General features: G+C 37.5%; 1 protein-coding gene across 3 annotated transcripts in view; it reads left to right on the top strand.

Moving 5' to 3' along the window:
* Nucleotides 1-11,774: 11,774 nt before the first annotated feature.
* FAAH2 (fatty acid amide hydrolase 2) overlaps nt 11,775-13,545 on the top strand; it is a 104,288-nt gene continuing 102,517 nt past the window's right edge. Inside the window, exon 1 of one of the 3 annotated variants that reach the window (XM_045538095.1) lies at nt 11,775-12,120. In XM_045538095.1, coding sequence (XP_045394051.1) covers nt 11,929-12,120 — 192 coding nt within the window. In that variant the 5' untranslated portion in view covers nt 11,775-11,928. The remainder of the gene's footprint in view (nt 12,121-13,545) is intronic. The other 2 variants (XM_045538094.1, XM_045538096.1) reach the window with 2 other exon arrangements.

The following is a 13,545-nucleotide window of genomic DNA, read 5'->3' as shown; positions in this document are numbered from 1 at the left end:
TCCACATCCGGGCAGCTGCCAATAGTAGGGTTCGTGGTCTGGGAAGGAAAATACTGGCCAGAGACAACAGCAGATGCACCAAGTAACCCCTCCCATCAGGAGTAGCCTCCCAAGCATAATGGAAGAACCCTGAATAACATATTAGCGGCTCCCTCTAGCATCAGATCAAGCAACCATGGAAGCACACACATCCAGGCTGGTAGGCAGGAGCTGTGATCTGCCTTGGCCCTACAACCACTTTAAGGGGGAGTACGGACCAAGTAACCCTTGGGAGTGACAAGACCCTTCCTAAAGATCGGGGCATTAGTACTCCTCACCCAGGGACCAGAGACCAACACAGAGGCATTGATTACCTCAATAACTGGCTCCTCCATGCAATCTACAACCAACAACAGAGAGGGTAACTCCATAGTTTAACACAGTGCCCTCCATCTCAAGCTATTAGAGGCAGTGGAGTTATAGACCCAGGTGCAATTCACTGCGTGGGAGCTTAAGCTGGGGAACCAAAGTCACTAAACTCCACTGGCAAGAGGTGAAGACAACAGGTCAGAGGTAACCCAATTTGCCAAAATACCTCTAAGGCAATAGAGGTAAGACCAGTGCATGTCCTCACACCACTATCAAGGAATGTCCCTTGGGCGCTTGAAGTTAAGGGCACAAACCGTCCTAGTACTTCTACTTCTCAATCAATTACCCTGATGAGAAAGAACCAGAGAAAGAACACAGGGAATATGAAAGAGTAGAGAGAAAAGTCACCCCCCCAAAAATCATGAGACCCTCAAAATCAGATACTAATTTAGAAGAAATAATTAAATTGATGGAGGAAGAATTCTGCATATGGATTGTAAGGAAATTCAATGGAATTGAAGAGAAAATAGATGCCAAACACAAAGAAGCCACAAGAACAATAGAGGAAATGAAAGAAAAATTTTCTAAAGAAAATGAAATATTATGAGAAAAAAACCAGAAATCAGGAAACGAAAGAAGCATTCAAGGAACTTCAAAACATAGTGGAAAGTCTTAAAAATAGAATGGATCATGCAGAGGAAAGAATCTCAGGATCATGGAGAGGAAAGAATCTCACAGCTTGAAGATAATGTCCATATGCTAAACAAATCAGGTAAAGAAAAAAAATACAGAAGCAAGAGACAAGAACAGAACATACAAGAAATGTGGGATTAAGTAAAGAAATCAAATATAAGAATTACAGGCATCCTGGAGGGAGAAGAAGAAAATACACAAGGGCTAAAAAATCTATTTCTTGGAATACTGGAAATACTGAAAAAAATGCTTGGCCTGGCCAGAAATCTAGATAGATATCCAGATAAAAGAAGCATACAGAACTCTTGGGAGACTCAACGGGAGGAGGCAATCACCAAGTCACATAATTATCAGACTGGCCAAAGTAAACATGAAAGAGGCAATCCTTTGAGCAGTAAGATGAAAACAACAGATAACCTACAAAGGAAAACCTATCAGACTCACTGCAGACTTCTCAAATGAACACTTACAAACCAGAAGGGACAGAGGACCCACCCTAAATCTTCTAAAACAAAATAATGGCCAATCTATAATTCTTTACCTGGCAAAACTAAGCTTCATCTATGAGGGAGAAGTAAAGACTGTCCCAGACAAGCAATCACGGATGGAATTTGCAAAGACTAGTCCTGCTCTACAGGAAGTAATCAGAACTGCATTATACACTGAACAGCGCAATAGACACCCACCAAATTAAAATCACTCAAGAGTTCAAGTCCAGAACTCAGATTCCACCATGGCTTGAGAGGTAAAACAAAACAATAACAATTTATCCAACAATATGAACAGAAATCTACTCTAAATATCAATCCTCACAATAAATGTGATTGTTTTTCATTACCCTTTGAAGAGAAATAGACTGGCTGAGTGGATAAAAAATTATAAGCCAAGTATCTGCTGTCTCCAACAAATGCATTTAACCCACAAAGATGCTATCAGATTCAAGGTCAAGGGTTGGAAAACAAACTTTCAGGCAAATGGAAACCAAAAGAGAGTGGAGGTAGCGATTCTGATTTCATACAGCATAAATTTTAAAATAGCAAAAGTAAAGAAAGACAAAGATGATCACCATATAATGGTGAAAGGAAAAATCCAGCTAGAAGACTTAACAATTCTTAATATCTATACACCCAACACAGGAGTACCCAGATATATAAAGCAAACCCTGTTTTATTTAAATAGCATGACAAACAGTAATGCCATAGTAGCTGGGGATTTCCACACCCCAATTTCTGAATTGGACAGATTCTCCAAACAAAAAATAAGCAAAGAAATAATGGACTTAAACTGAGCTCTAGAAGAAATTGGTCTAACAGACATCTACAGAACATTACACTCCCCCCCCAAAAAAAGCCAAATACACATTCTTCTAATCAGTTATGGAACTTTCCCTAAAATTGACCACATCCTAGGGTACAAATCAGACTTTAACAAATTTGAAATAATAGAAATTGTACCATGTATCTTCTCAGACTAGAGTGGTATAAAAATAGATATCAGTTCCAACAGAAACACTCACCGCTTCACAATGTCATGGAAATTAAACAGTCTATTACTGAATGACTACTAGGTCAAAGAAGAGAACTAGATGGAGATAAAAAATTATTTGAATTAAATGATAACAGGGGCACAAGTTATCACAATCTGTGGGACACACAAAAGCATTCCTGAGAGGAAAACTAATTGCATTAAATGCTCACATCCAAAAGACAGAAAACTCACAAATCAACAAACTAATAAACCATCCCAAGGACCTTGAATAGGAAGAGCAAATTAATTATAAACCTAGCAGAAGAAAGGAAAAAAAAAAACTAAGATCAGATCAGAACTAAATGAAATTGAGAACAAAAGAACTATACAGAAGATCAATAAAGCCAAAAGCTGGTTTTTCAAAAAGATAAACAAAATTGATAGCCTTATTGCTAGATTGACAAGAACTAGAAAGAAAAGGACTTTAATAAACTCAATCAGCAATGAAAAAGGAGTGGTCATTATAGACATCATGGAAATACAAAACATTATCTTTGAATACTATAAAAATCTATAGGGCCAAAAACTACAAAATGTGGAGAAAACAAACAAATTCTCAGAAACACACAACCTCCCTAACCTCAATCAGGAGGAAATAGGTTTCCTGAACATACCAATATTAAGCACAGAAATTGGAACAGCAAAAAAAAAAAATGTTTAAAAAAAATGACGTCCCAAACCAGATAGGTTCACACCTGAATTTTACCAAACCTACAAAGAAAACTCATACCTATACTGTAGAAATTATTCCAAAACATTGACAAGGATGGTATCCCCCACAACTCATTCAACAAAGCCAATATCACCTTGATAGCAATGCCCTGAAAGGATATAGCAAAAAAAGAAAACTACAGACGAATATTCCTCATGAATATATATGCAAAAATCCTCAACAAAATCTTAGCAAACGCAATCCAACAGCACATAAAAAAAAAAATTCATCAAGACTAGGTGGGCTTTATGCCAGAGATGCAAGGCTGGTTCAACATACGTAAATCTATAACTGCAATTCACCACATAAATAACAGCAGGAATAAAAACCATATGATTCTCTCAACAGATGTGGAAAAAGCATTTGATAATATCCAGCACACTTTTATGATAAAAACCCTTAACAAATAGGCATAGATGGGACATTCCCTAAAATTATTAAGGCCATATATGATAAACCCACAGCCAATATCATACTGATACTGGGCAAAAATTGAAAGCATTCCCACTCAAACTGGAATGAGACAAGGTTGCCCACTATCTCCACTTCTATTCAACATAGTGCTGGAAGTCCTTGCCAGGGCAATCAGACAAGAGAGGGGAATTAATGGTATCCAAATGGGGGCAGAAGTGGTCAAACTTTCACTCTTTGCTGATGACACTTTATATCTAGAAATCTCAAGGATTCAACCAAGAGACTCCAGGAAATGATACACGAATTCAGTAAAGTCTCAGGATACAAAATTAATGCACAAAAATCAGTGGCATTCATATATGTCAATAGCAGTCAAGCTGAAAATCAAATCAAAGACACAACACCTTTCACAATAGTATCAAAGAAAATTAAATATTTGGGAATAATTTAATGGAGGCGGTGAGAGATAATTTTGAGGAGAAATATGAAACACTGAGAAAAGAAATTGTAGAAGATATACACAGTTGGAAATCCCTACCATTCTCATGGATTGGTAGAATTAATATTCTTAAAATGTTCATTCTACTTAAATTGATCTACAAAATTAATGCAATCCCTATCAAAATTCCACCATCATTCTTACAGATATAGAAAAAATAATTCTACACTTTGTCTGGAACCAGAGAAGAGCTCGTGCAGCCAAAGCAATCTTAAGCAAAAACAGCAAATTGAGGGCATCACTCTGACAGACTTCAAACTTTACTAGAAGGCTATAGTAACCAAACAGCATGGTACTGGCACAAGAAGAGAGATATAGACCTTTGGAATAGGATGGAGGTCCCAGATATAAAACCATCTTCATATTGCCATCTAATCTTCGACAAAGCAGACAAAAGTATACATTGGGGAAAATAATCTCTATTCAATAAGTGGTGTGGGAAAAACTGGAAATCCACATGCAGAAGATTGAAACTGTATCCCCAACTCTCACCTCTCACAAAAATCAACTCACGATGGATAAGAGACTTAATCTAAGAGGCAAAACCTTAAGAATTACAGAAGAAAATGTGAAGACTCTTTTAGACATCTGACTAAGTAAAGAATTTATGAAGAAGACCCCCAAAGCAATCACAGCAGCAACAAAAATAAACAAATAGGACCTGATCAATTAAAAAGCTTCTGCACAGCCAAGGAGACTGTCATCAGAGCAAACAGACAACCTACAGAATGGGAGAAAATATTTGCTTTCTACACATCAGATAAAGGGCTGATAAGAATCTATCTAGAACCCCCCAAAATGAAACAACCCCATCAATAAATGGGCAAAGGACATGAACAGAAACTTTTCAAAAGAAGACAGTCTAATGGCCAGCAAACACATATAAAATTGCTCAACAACTCTAATCATTAGGGAAATGCAAATCAAAACTACAATGAGATATCACCTAACTCCTGTGAGTATGGCCTCTATGAAAAAAATCCCCAAATAACAAATGCTGGTGTGGATGTTGAGAGATTGGAACTCTCTTACACTGCTGGTGGGACTGGAGCTTAGTATAACCCCTGTGGAAAGTAATTTGGAAATACCTCCAAGAGCCAAAAATAGAAATACCATTTGATCCGGCAATCCCACTACTAGGCAACTATCCAAAGGAAAAAGACATTCTATAATAAAGACATCTGCAATTGAATATTTATAGCAGCACAATTCATAATTGCAAAGATATGGAAACAACACAAGTGGTCATCAATACATGAGTGGATTAATAAAATGTGGTATATATATATATACCATAAAATACTACTCAACTACAAAAAACAATGGTGATCTAGCTGCTCTTATATTATCCTGGATAGCGATTGAGCCCATCCTTCAAAGTGAGGTATTACAAGGATAGAAAAACATGCACATGTGCTCGCCATCAAATTGGTACTAACTGATCAACACTAAGGTGCTCACATGGTAGTAATACTCATTGGTTGCCGGTCAGGTGGGGGCATGGGTTGAGGGTTGGAGGAGTTGGTGGGGGTAAACCCACAGCTAATGGAAACAGATGTCATATAAGCATATGAAACATCATTAGCCATTAGGGAAATGGAAATATAAACCCTGATGAGATATCACCCCACACCTATCAGAATGGCTAGAATTATATAGCCATAGTGACAACAGTTAGTGACAATAACAAATGCTGGTGAGCAAGAAGAACACCTAGATCATTTATATATTGCTGATTACTGATGGGAATATTAAATGACATGGTCCCTCTCAAAATAATTTGGAACTTTCATAAAAACTAAAAATGCATCTACCATATGACCCAGCAACTGAACTCTTGGGCATTTGTCCCAGAGAAATTAAGACTTATGTTCATGCAAAAAGTAATACACGAATTTTTAAAGCAGCTTTATTCATGATAGTCAAAAACTGTAAATAACCTAGATGTCCTTCAATAGCAAAAAGGTTAAACCCTGGCACATCCATATCATGGAATACTACTCAGCAACAAAAAGGAATGGAGTATTGATATACACAACAACCTGGATGAATCTCCAGTGAATTTTTCAGAGTAAAAGAAGCAAACCCCAATTGGTTACAACACTGTATGATTTGTGAATATCATACAGTATTGAATATGAAATTCTTGTAACAACAAACTTATAGAAATGGACAACAGATTAGTGGTTGTCATGTGATAAAAAGGGGATTTGGCAGGGGTGTGGTTATAAAAGAACAATATAAAAGATACTTTTTGTGATGAAAATATTCTACATCAACTCCAGTATTCTCATTATGACACTTTACTATATTTTGGAAAATGTTACCATTTGGGGAAACCATTTGGGTAAAGGGTACTTGAAATCTCTCTGTATTATTTCTTACAACTCTATTTAAATCTACAATTATCTCAAAATTTAAGGTTTAATTTAAAGCAATATGTGAAAAACACCAAGTTCTTTTGGGGGATATATGGTCCAAGTCTATCATTTTCTATTAGTTTATCCATTTTGTTACCACTTATTAAGCCACACACCCTTTTGTCTACTTTCATCACACTTGTGGTTACTAAGATGTGTTTGTTTTTGTAGCAGTTAATATTTGGGAAATGGTAGCAAGAAGAACTTTGTATTTCATAGTTGTGAATACATGTGTGTTCATCCATGAGTAAAGGTTCATATTTTCCTTATGAGTATATTTATTGATATGGATGTGTATTTTCACATGCATTTATGGTTGTGTTTGTTCATGTGGGTGGTAGTGGGTTGAATATTTTGTGTATGTGTGTGAGAGCATAGAATGATAGGAATTAAACAAAATTATGATGGTTTCATTCAATCATTCACTAATAAAAATCAACACTATTGGAGCACTTTGTTCCAGACTCTGGTGGTATAGAGATGACCTAGACAGGGTCCTTGCCTTAAGGAGTTTCCATTTTTGGGGGAGGGGGATATTTTGATTACAGTGCAGTGTTCCAGGTGTCATGATAGAGCACAATATGCTGTGCTGTGGAAATGAAAAGAAAGTATATCTAATCAGACAGGGATTCCAGTGGTCAGAGAAAGCTTCCTAAAATATATGATGTCTGACTTGAGTCTCTAGGTTTGAATAGTTGCGCATGTTTCAGAGGAGCAGCAAGAGGGAGGCTGAAAGTGGATATCAGGTATGGGACTGTTATGCAGTATACACAGTTTAGGGAACGTTCTTCAAGGTTCAGGGGATGTGCAAGCATTTCTGGAAGCGTACAGGTAATACATTGTCATAAGGAAAATACTAGAACTTTAAAAAAAATCCTATCCTTCAATTTATTTGTTCTTTTTGTTCTGCAATGTACATTTTATATTAGTCTAGTAGTATATAATCTCAATGTTTGTGTTAGCACAGTAAAAAATAGTTAATGTATAAATACAAATACATTAGGGAGCATTTTAATTATCTTAAATAGCAGTTGCAATTTGGAGATCACTGTTTTAGGGAATTGCAAATTAGTTTCGTATAGTCTGAGCAAGGATGTGTGTGTGTGTGAAAAGTAGTAGAAGATAAAACTGAGAGAGTCAGCAATCATCATGCTCTTAATGTCCCTGACTCAATGCTAGAATCTATCTACACAGTAGGAAAATCTCTGCAAAATAATAAATCACAAAAGGATAATATATGTGAATTGTTAATTGACAGTTGAGAAAGGACACTGAAGATAATGTCAATGAGTGTTATCACAAAGGGACAATTTGATAGACTTGTTTGAATAAACATTTAAAATGCCTTTACATTTAAACATAACTTTTCATGGTAATAAAAAGGTTAATAATTTGGCTGAGGACAATATTATCAACAAATAAGGCATACATAAGCAAGGTTAATACCCTTACTATATTAAGAACTCTTGAAGATTAGTTTAAAAAGATAAATCTCCAAAAATATGAACAATTATTATAGATCAGTGAAAATAATTTAAAAATTTTAAAAAGCTAAACACCCAAAAGAAAAATGGGTAGTAGGCATAAATATGCCATTCACAACAAAAGAGAAGCAAATGACCTATAATCATGTAGAAAAGGTATGCATTATTACTCTAAATCAAATAAATATAAATGTAAACAACAATGAGTATTTTTCACCTATGAACTTGGTAAAAAAGGTAATGCCCAGTTTTATGAGGGTATGAAAGTCAGGGCAAATACATATAGTATAAATAGGAGCACAAATTACTTTAACAGAAAAAAAATCGAAGTGTAGTGAATGGTTTAGAAAGATGACAGTTTGAAGGCAGCATAACACCAGTTAGAAAACTAGTATATAATTGAAGTAATAGCTGGAGAACAGGGTGTAGACACACTAAGGACATAAGATCTGTAGTGTTAAGTGAGGTTTAGGAAGGAGTCAAGGATAACTCCCAAGTCTCCATTTTGATTGCCAAATTGATGGTAGATTACATAAATTCTCCCTGACTTTAATAGGGAGATTACGCACACGCACACACCCAAGTTATCACACAGTACTTCTCTTTTTTTTTTTTTCCTCTTTGGGACAAAAGGTAATTTCTCCTATCTCTTTCCTTTATACTCAGTGTTAACAGAAAAAAAAAAAAGCCAAACTCTCTAAAATAATTTTAAAGAGATTTACTCTGAGCCAAATTTGAGGACCATGACCCGGAGCCATGCCCAAGAAGCCTTGAGCAAGTGGACTCCGTGTGGCTGGGTTACAGTTAGGTTTTATACATTTCAGGGAAACAGGGGTTGCAGGTAAAGTCGTAAATCAATACATGGGAGACATACATTGGTTTGGCCCGAAAAGGTGGGCCATCTCGAAGCGGGGGTGGGGGTGGGAGCTTACAGGTTATAGGTTGGTTTAAAAATTCTTTGACTTGTAATTGGCTAAGGACATGAAACTTTGTCTAGAGGCTTGAAATGTTTTAAGATAAGAAGCTGTTAATCAGAGACAAGCCACCGGACATAGATTTGTTGTGTAATTTGAGGACCTGCAGGTTTATCTTAAATACCCTTAGGCCTGTTAATGGGTTACAAAAGATGTCCCCAAGAAGAGAGGGGGACATGATGAGGCATGTCTTACCTCCCTCCTCTTGGCAGGCAATTTAGTTTTAGGATATTTCTTTGGCCATGAGGGGGTCCATTCAGTCAGCCGGTAGTGGGTGAGCCTTACGATTTTATTTTAGTTCACATCAGATAGTGTCCATTTCTTTTCCCAGTACAAATGAATATAAAGCACTTTGATGTGCTTGGAAGGCACTGTCAAAAGCTTTACACACATATGTGGCTTAATCTTCATAACACCATGAGGCAGCTATTATCCTACTTTACAAATGAGGAAACACAGTCAGAGATATTAAATGATTTGTACAAGGTTAAAAACATAATGAGTGCTGGATCTAGGATTTGAATTCAGGTATGTCTGGTCAGTGCCCAATTAGTGGGTATTCTTTGTACCACAGGCCCACATGTTAGTCATTTACAATTTAGATAAAGTAACAAAAGTTAGGCAAAGGAAAGACTTTTACTTTGACAAAGACACTCTGGTAAAGAATGTTCACTCAGCTACAGATTTTGCTCAAAACTTAAATGGAGCCTAGATTATGACAACCTACTTTATCAGCTGTGTTTACTGGATCTGCCAGATATGCTTATAGTGATTAACCTGCATTCTATCAAGTGCTCTGAATTATGCTAGAAGTGCTGTGATGACACATTCAGTACCTACCTGAGTTTTGCAGGTGGAACAACAGTGCCTGGAATGACTTTTTTTTTTTTGAGACAGAGTCTCGCTGTGTTGCCTGGGCTAGAGTGCCATGGCGTCAGCCTAGCTCACAGCAACCTCAAACTCCTGGGCTCAAGCAATCCAACTGCCTCAGCCTCCCAAGTAGCTGGGACAACAGGCATGCGCCACCATGCCCAGCTCATTTTATATATATATATTTTTAGTTGTCTAGCTAATTTCTTTCTATTTTTTAGTAGAAACAGGGTCTCGCTCTTGCTCAGGCTGGTCTCAAACTCCTGAGCTCAAATGATCCACCTGCCTTGGCCTCCCAGGTTGTTAGGATTACAGGTGTGAGCCATCACGCCTGGCCACCCTGGGATGACTTTTTCATTCCACCTACTCAAGGTCATATATATATAATTTCAGAATACTATGGGGGTACAAACGTTTTGGTTATGTAAATTGCTTTGGTATGTTTGATTCCAAATTATAAGTGTGTCCATCACCTAAGGTCTTAAATATTGATCTTGAGTCCTATCTTCAACATTCATTCTTTCATAAACACAAACCTTCAACCTAAAAACCTGTATTGACTGCATGCCAAGCTCTATGTTGCATCTGGCAATACAAAGAAGAATTAGAATGACCCTGCTCTTCAAGGAGTTCCTATCTAGATGGGGCATAAACATAAAAACTTAACACTTAAATAGAAGGTTATAAGTGCTATAATATTGTTAATCTGTAGAGTGCAGGGTTAGAAAACTGTGGCATCAAACAGAATAGGGAATCCAGGCAACACTTCCTGGAGGAAGTGTCTCGAGCTATTGAAGAGGTTGGGAAAGCAGACTCAAAGATATGGAGGGGAGAGAGACCTTTCAGATAGTTCAGTTTGTCAGTAGCATACCATATGAGGGATGGAAAGGGTTAGGAATGAGATACAGAGTTTTTCAGACACCAATCATGAGAACTTTGAATGCCAGACAAAGTAGATGGGGCTTGAACCTGAGAAAAATGGGGAATCATTGCAGAGTAATTGGCAGGGAAGTAACATAAATTTGCATATTAAAAGGAACACTAGAAATAAAGCCAGAGTAATCAGCTAGATTATGTGTACAATTTTATGTAAACATCAGTGAGTCTGAGTTAAGCTAAGTTGGGAGGGAGACGCATGGGCTGGACTTGGTGATCATTCATGAGGATGAGAGGAAAGGAAAAATCTGAGTTGATTCCAGATTTTTGGCATTGCTGACCAGGTGGATGAAAATACCAATCGTGAGCCTAGAGGAGCATTAGTTTTGGCTATGCTGATTTTGAAGAATCTGTGAGGCATTCACATGGAAATGTCAAAAAGACACTGGATTTTAAGTGTCTGGAGTTTAGGAGAGAAAGATGGGCTACAGATTTGATATTCATCAGTACTACCTGTTAGTGACCTTATGAAGATTAAATAATACGCATATGGTTCATATGTATATGCTTGTCATTTAGTTGTTTGTTGAGCATACTGAATATTTACATACAAAGATATACTTACAAAACTTTTTTCATGGTTAAAAATGAAATAAATCATAATATCTACTACTTATACTATTTGCCATGTGTTGTGCTGTTTTGATTTATTTTATCTAGTGTTTACCATAACTCTTTGATGTAGAAATAATTATTCCCATTTTTCATATGAGCAAACAAAGTACGAGACATGGTGTAAATTGGCCAAGGTTATCCGTGTCAGGCTTTAGGAACTGCAATGCCAGTGCTCTTTCTTTTATCTCCCTTCTGGATTACACCAGCACTAACCGGTTGCATTGCACACAAGCAGCTGCTGGGAAGGTTTCAGCTCCGCCCCCATCTCTGGCCAGGAGCCCAGCCGGTGATGACAAACATGCTCCTCTGGAATTGTGGGTAGATATTGGACTTGTAAACTAAAGGATTGCTAAGCACCTCCTTGCTTAGTCTTTTCTAGTTTGCCCAGCGTGCACATAACCCTCAAGCACTAGGACCGTGAGGAATCCAGGCCACTATGTCGCCTCCGTTCTCCGCCCGCATCCAGTTATTGATCCTGTGGACGCTAGGCATTCTCATTGGCCTAGTAGGCAGAGCGGCTCTAGCCTTAGGCGGCCCCAAGTTTGCCTCAAGGACCACCCAGCCGGTGACCGAACCTTTGCTCCTGCTTTCCGGGGTACGGCTGGCCAAGCTGATACGACAGAGGAAGGTGAGAGTGCAATTCAGAAGAGGTGGAGGGTCGGGTCTCTTAGTAGGCGACTACAGAAAGCTTAGTGGTGGCTATTGTGGTAATAAGATTGAGTTTGATGGAAATCAATTTCCTTTCCTCCCTCTACCAGGGCAACAAAGGAGTGGTATTCACTAGGAATGAAAGGAGACTTCTGGGAGTTGTAGTATGCCTATTGTTGTACCCAGAGCATTTACTGTGGGCATTGCTTGGGCTATTTTGGTACCTTCCTAGTCTTTACTGTCCATTTGTCCTATTTGTGCATAATAATTGTGCAGGGCTAAATCAGGTACTATTTTCAAACTGATTCTCACCCATGGAAAGTCGGTGTTTGTCTTTCTGTATGTCTGTGTCTCTCTCTCTCTGAAACAGGCCCCAGATCTATGTGCTGCTTTTCATCCAAGAAATTCTCCTTTTTCTCAAAATTTTATTGAAAAGAAAAGTAATACCTGATCTGGTATCATGACAGCTCTGGCTACCATATATTTAGTGCTTACTACATGTGAAATTCTGTGCTGGGTACTTAAATATATTTTGCCTCACTGATGCAGTTATATAGGTAATGTCTCTATTTTACACATGAGGAAACTGAGGTAAAATGTTTGGCACAAATACACAAAAATCAGTGGAAATTCTTAGTTCAAAAATTTAAGCAGCTCAACCATTCTCTCTAGAGTTGTACAGGCAGTACTATCCATTTCTTTGTCTTATGAATAGTTGGTTCCCTAGAGATCTTGGGCTAGTATTCTTTCTTTATACCACTCTTGTCTTTGTCTCTCTGTTATTTCATTTATTTTCCTCATTGCTTTATTCCCAGAATCTAGAATACTACTTGTCAAAGAGTAGGCATGCAGTAAATATTTCCTATCTGAATATGCATTCCTGAGTGCATGAATTAATAATGTCTCTATTACACTCCTGATTACCTTTTAATGACATACCCTGCCTTCTTCCTGTAATCCCTCCTCACTCTTCACCCCCCATACATGCTTTTATAAATGTTAGGCAGGCATTGGGATGTAGTGGAAAAATAATAGATTTCAAATTTTGGTTGTTCTCTTCATAGCTGTATGACCCTGGATAAGGAATGCCATGGAAATTGCAGATAATACATAACAAGCACCTGGCACATAGTAGATTGTGTAGCACAGTGATTAGAAAGATGGACCCTGGAGCCAGACTGCTTAGGTCCATAAATCCTAGCTCTCCTACTATCTAGCTCTGTGATCTTGGAAACATTGCTTGACTTTTTGTGCCTCCAATATCCCATAAGAAAAATGTACTTCATAATAGAATCTACCTTATGGAGTTATTGTGAGAATTATATTATTTCATATATGTAAAACTTATAAAACACTGCCTGGCATAATAGTCCTTTTAAATCTTAGCAACTATTACTATCATGAG

This window comes from Lemur catta, chromosome X, assembly GCF_020740605.2.
Source record: "Lemur catta isolate mLemCat1 chromosome X, mLemCat1.pri, whole genome shotgun sequence".
NCBI lineage: Eukaryota > Metazoa > Chordata > Mammalia > Primates > Lemuridae > Lemur > Lemur catta.
Note: the sequence above shows the minus strand (reverse complement) of the source record. Positions and strands in the feature narration are given on the sequence as shown.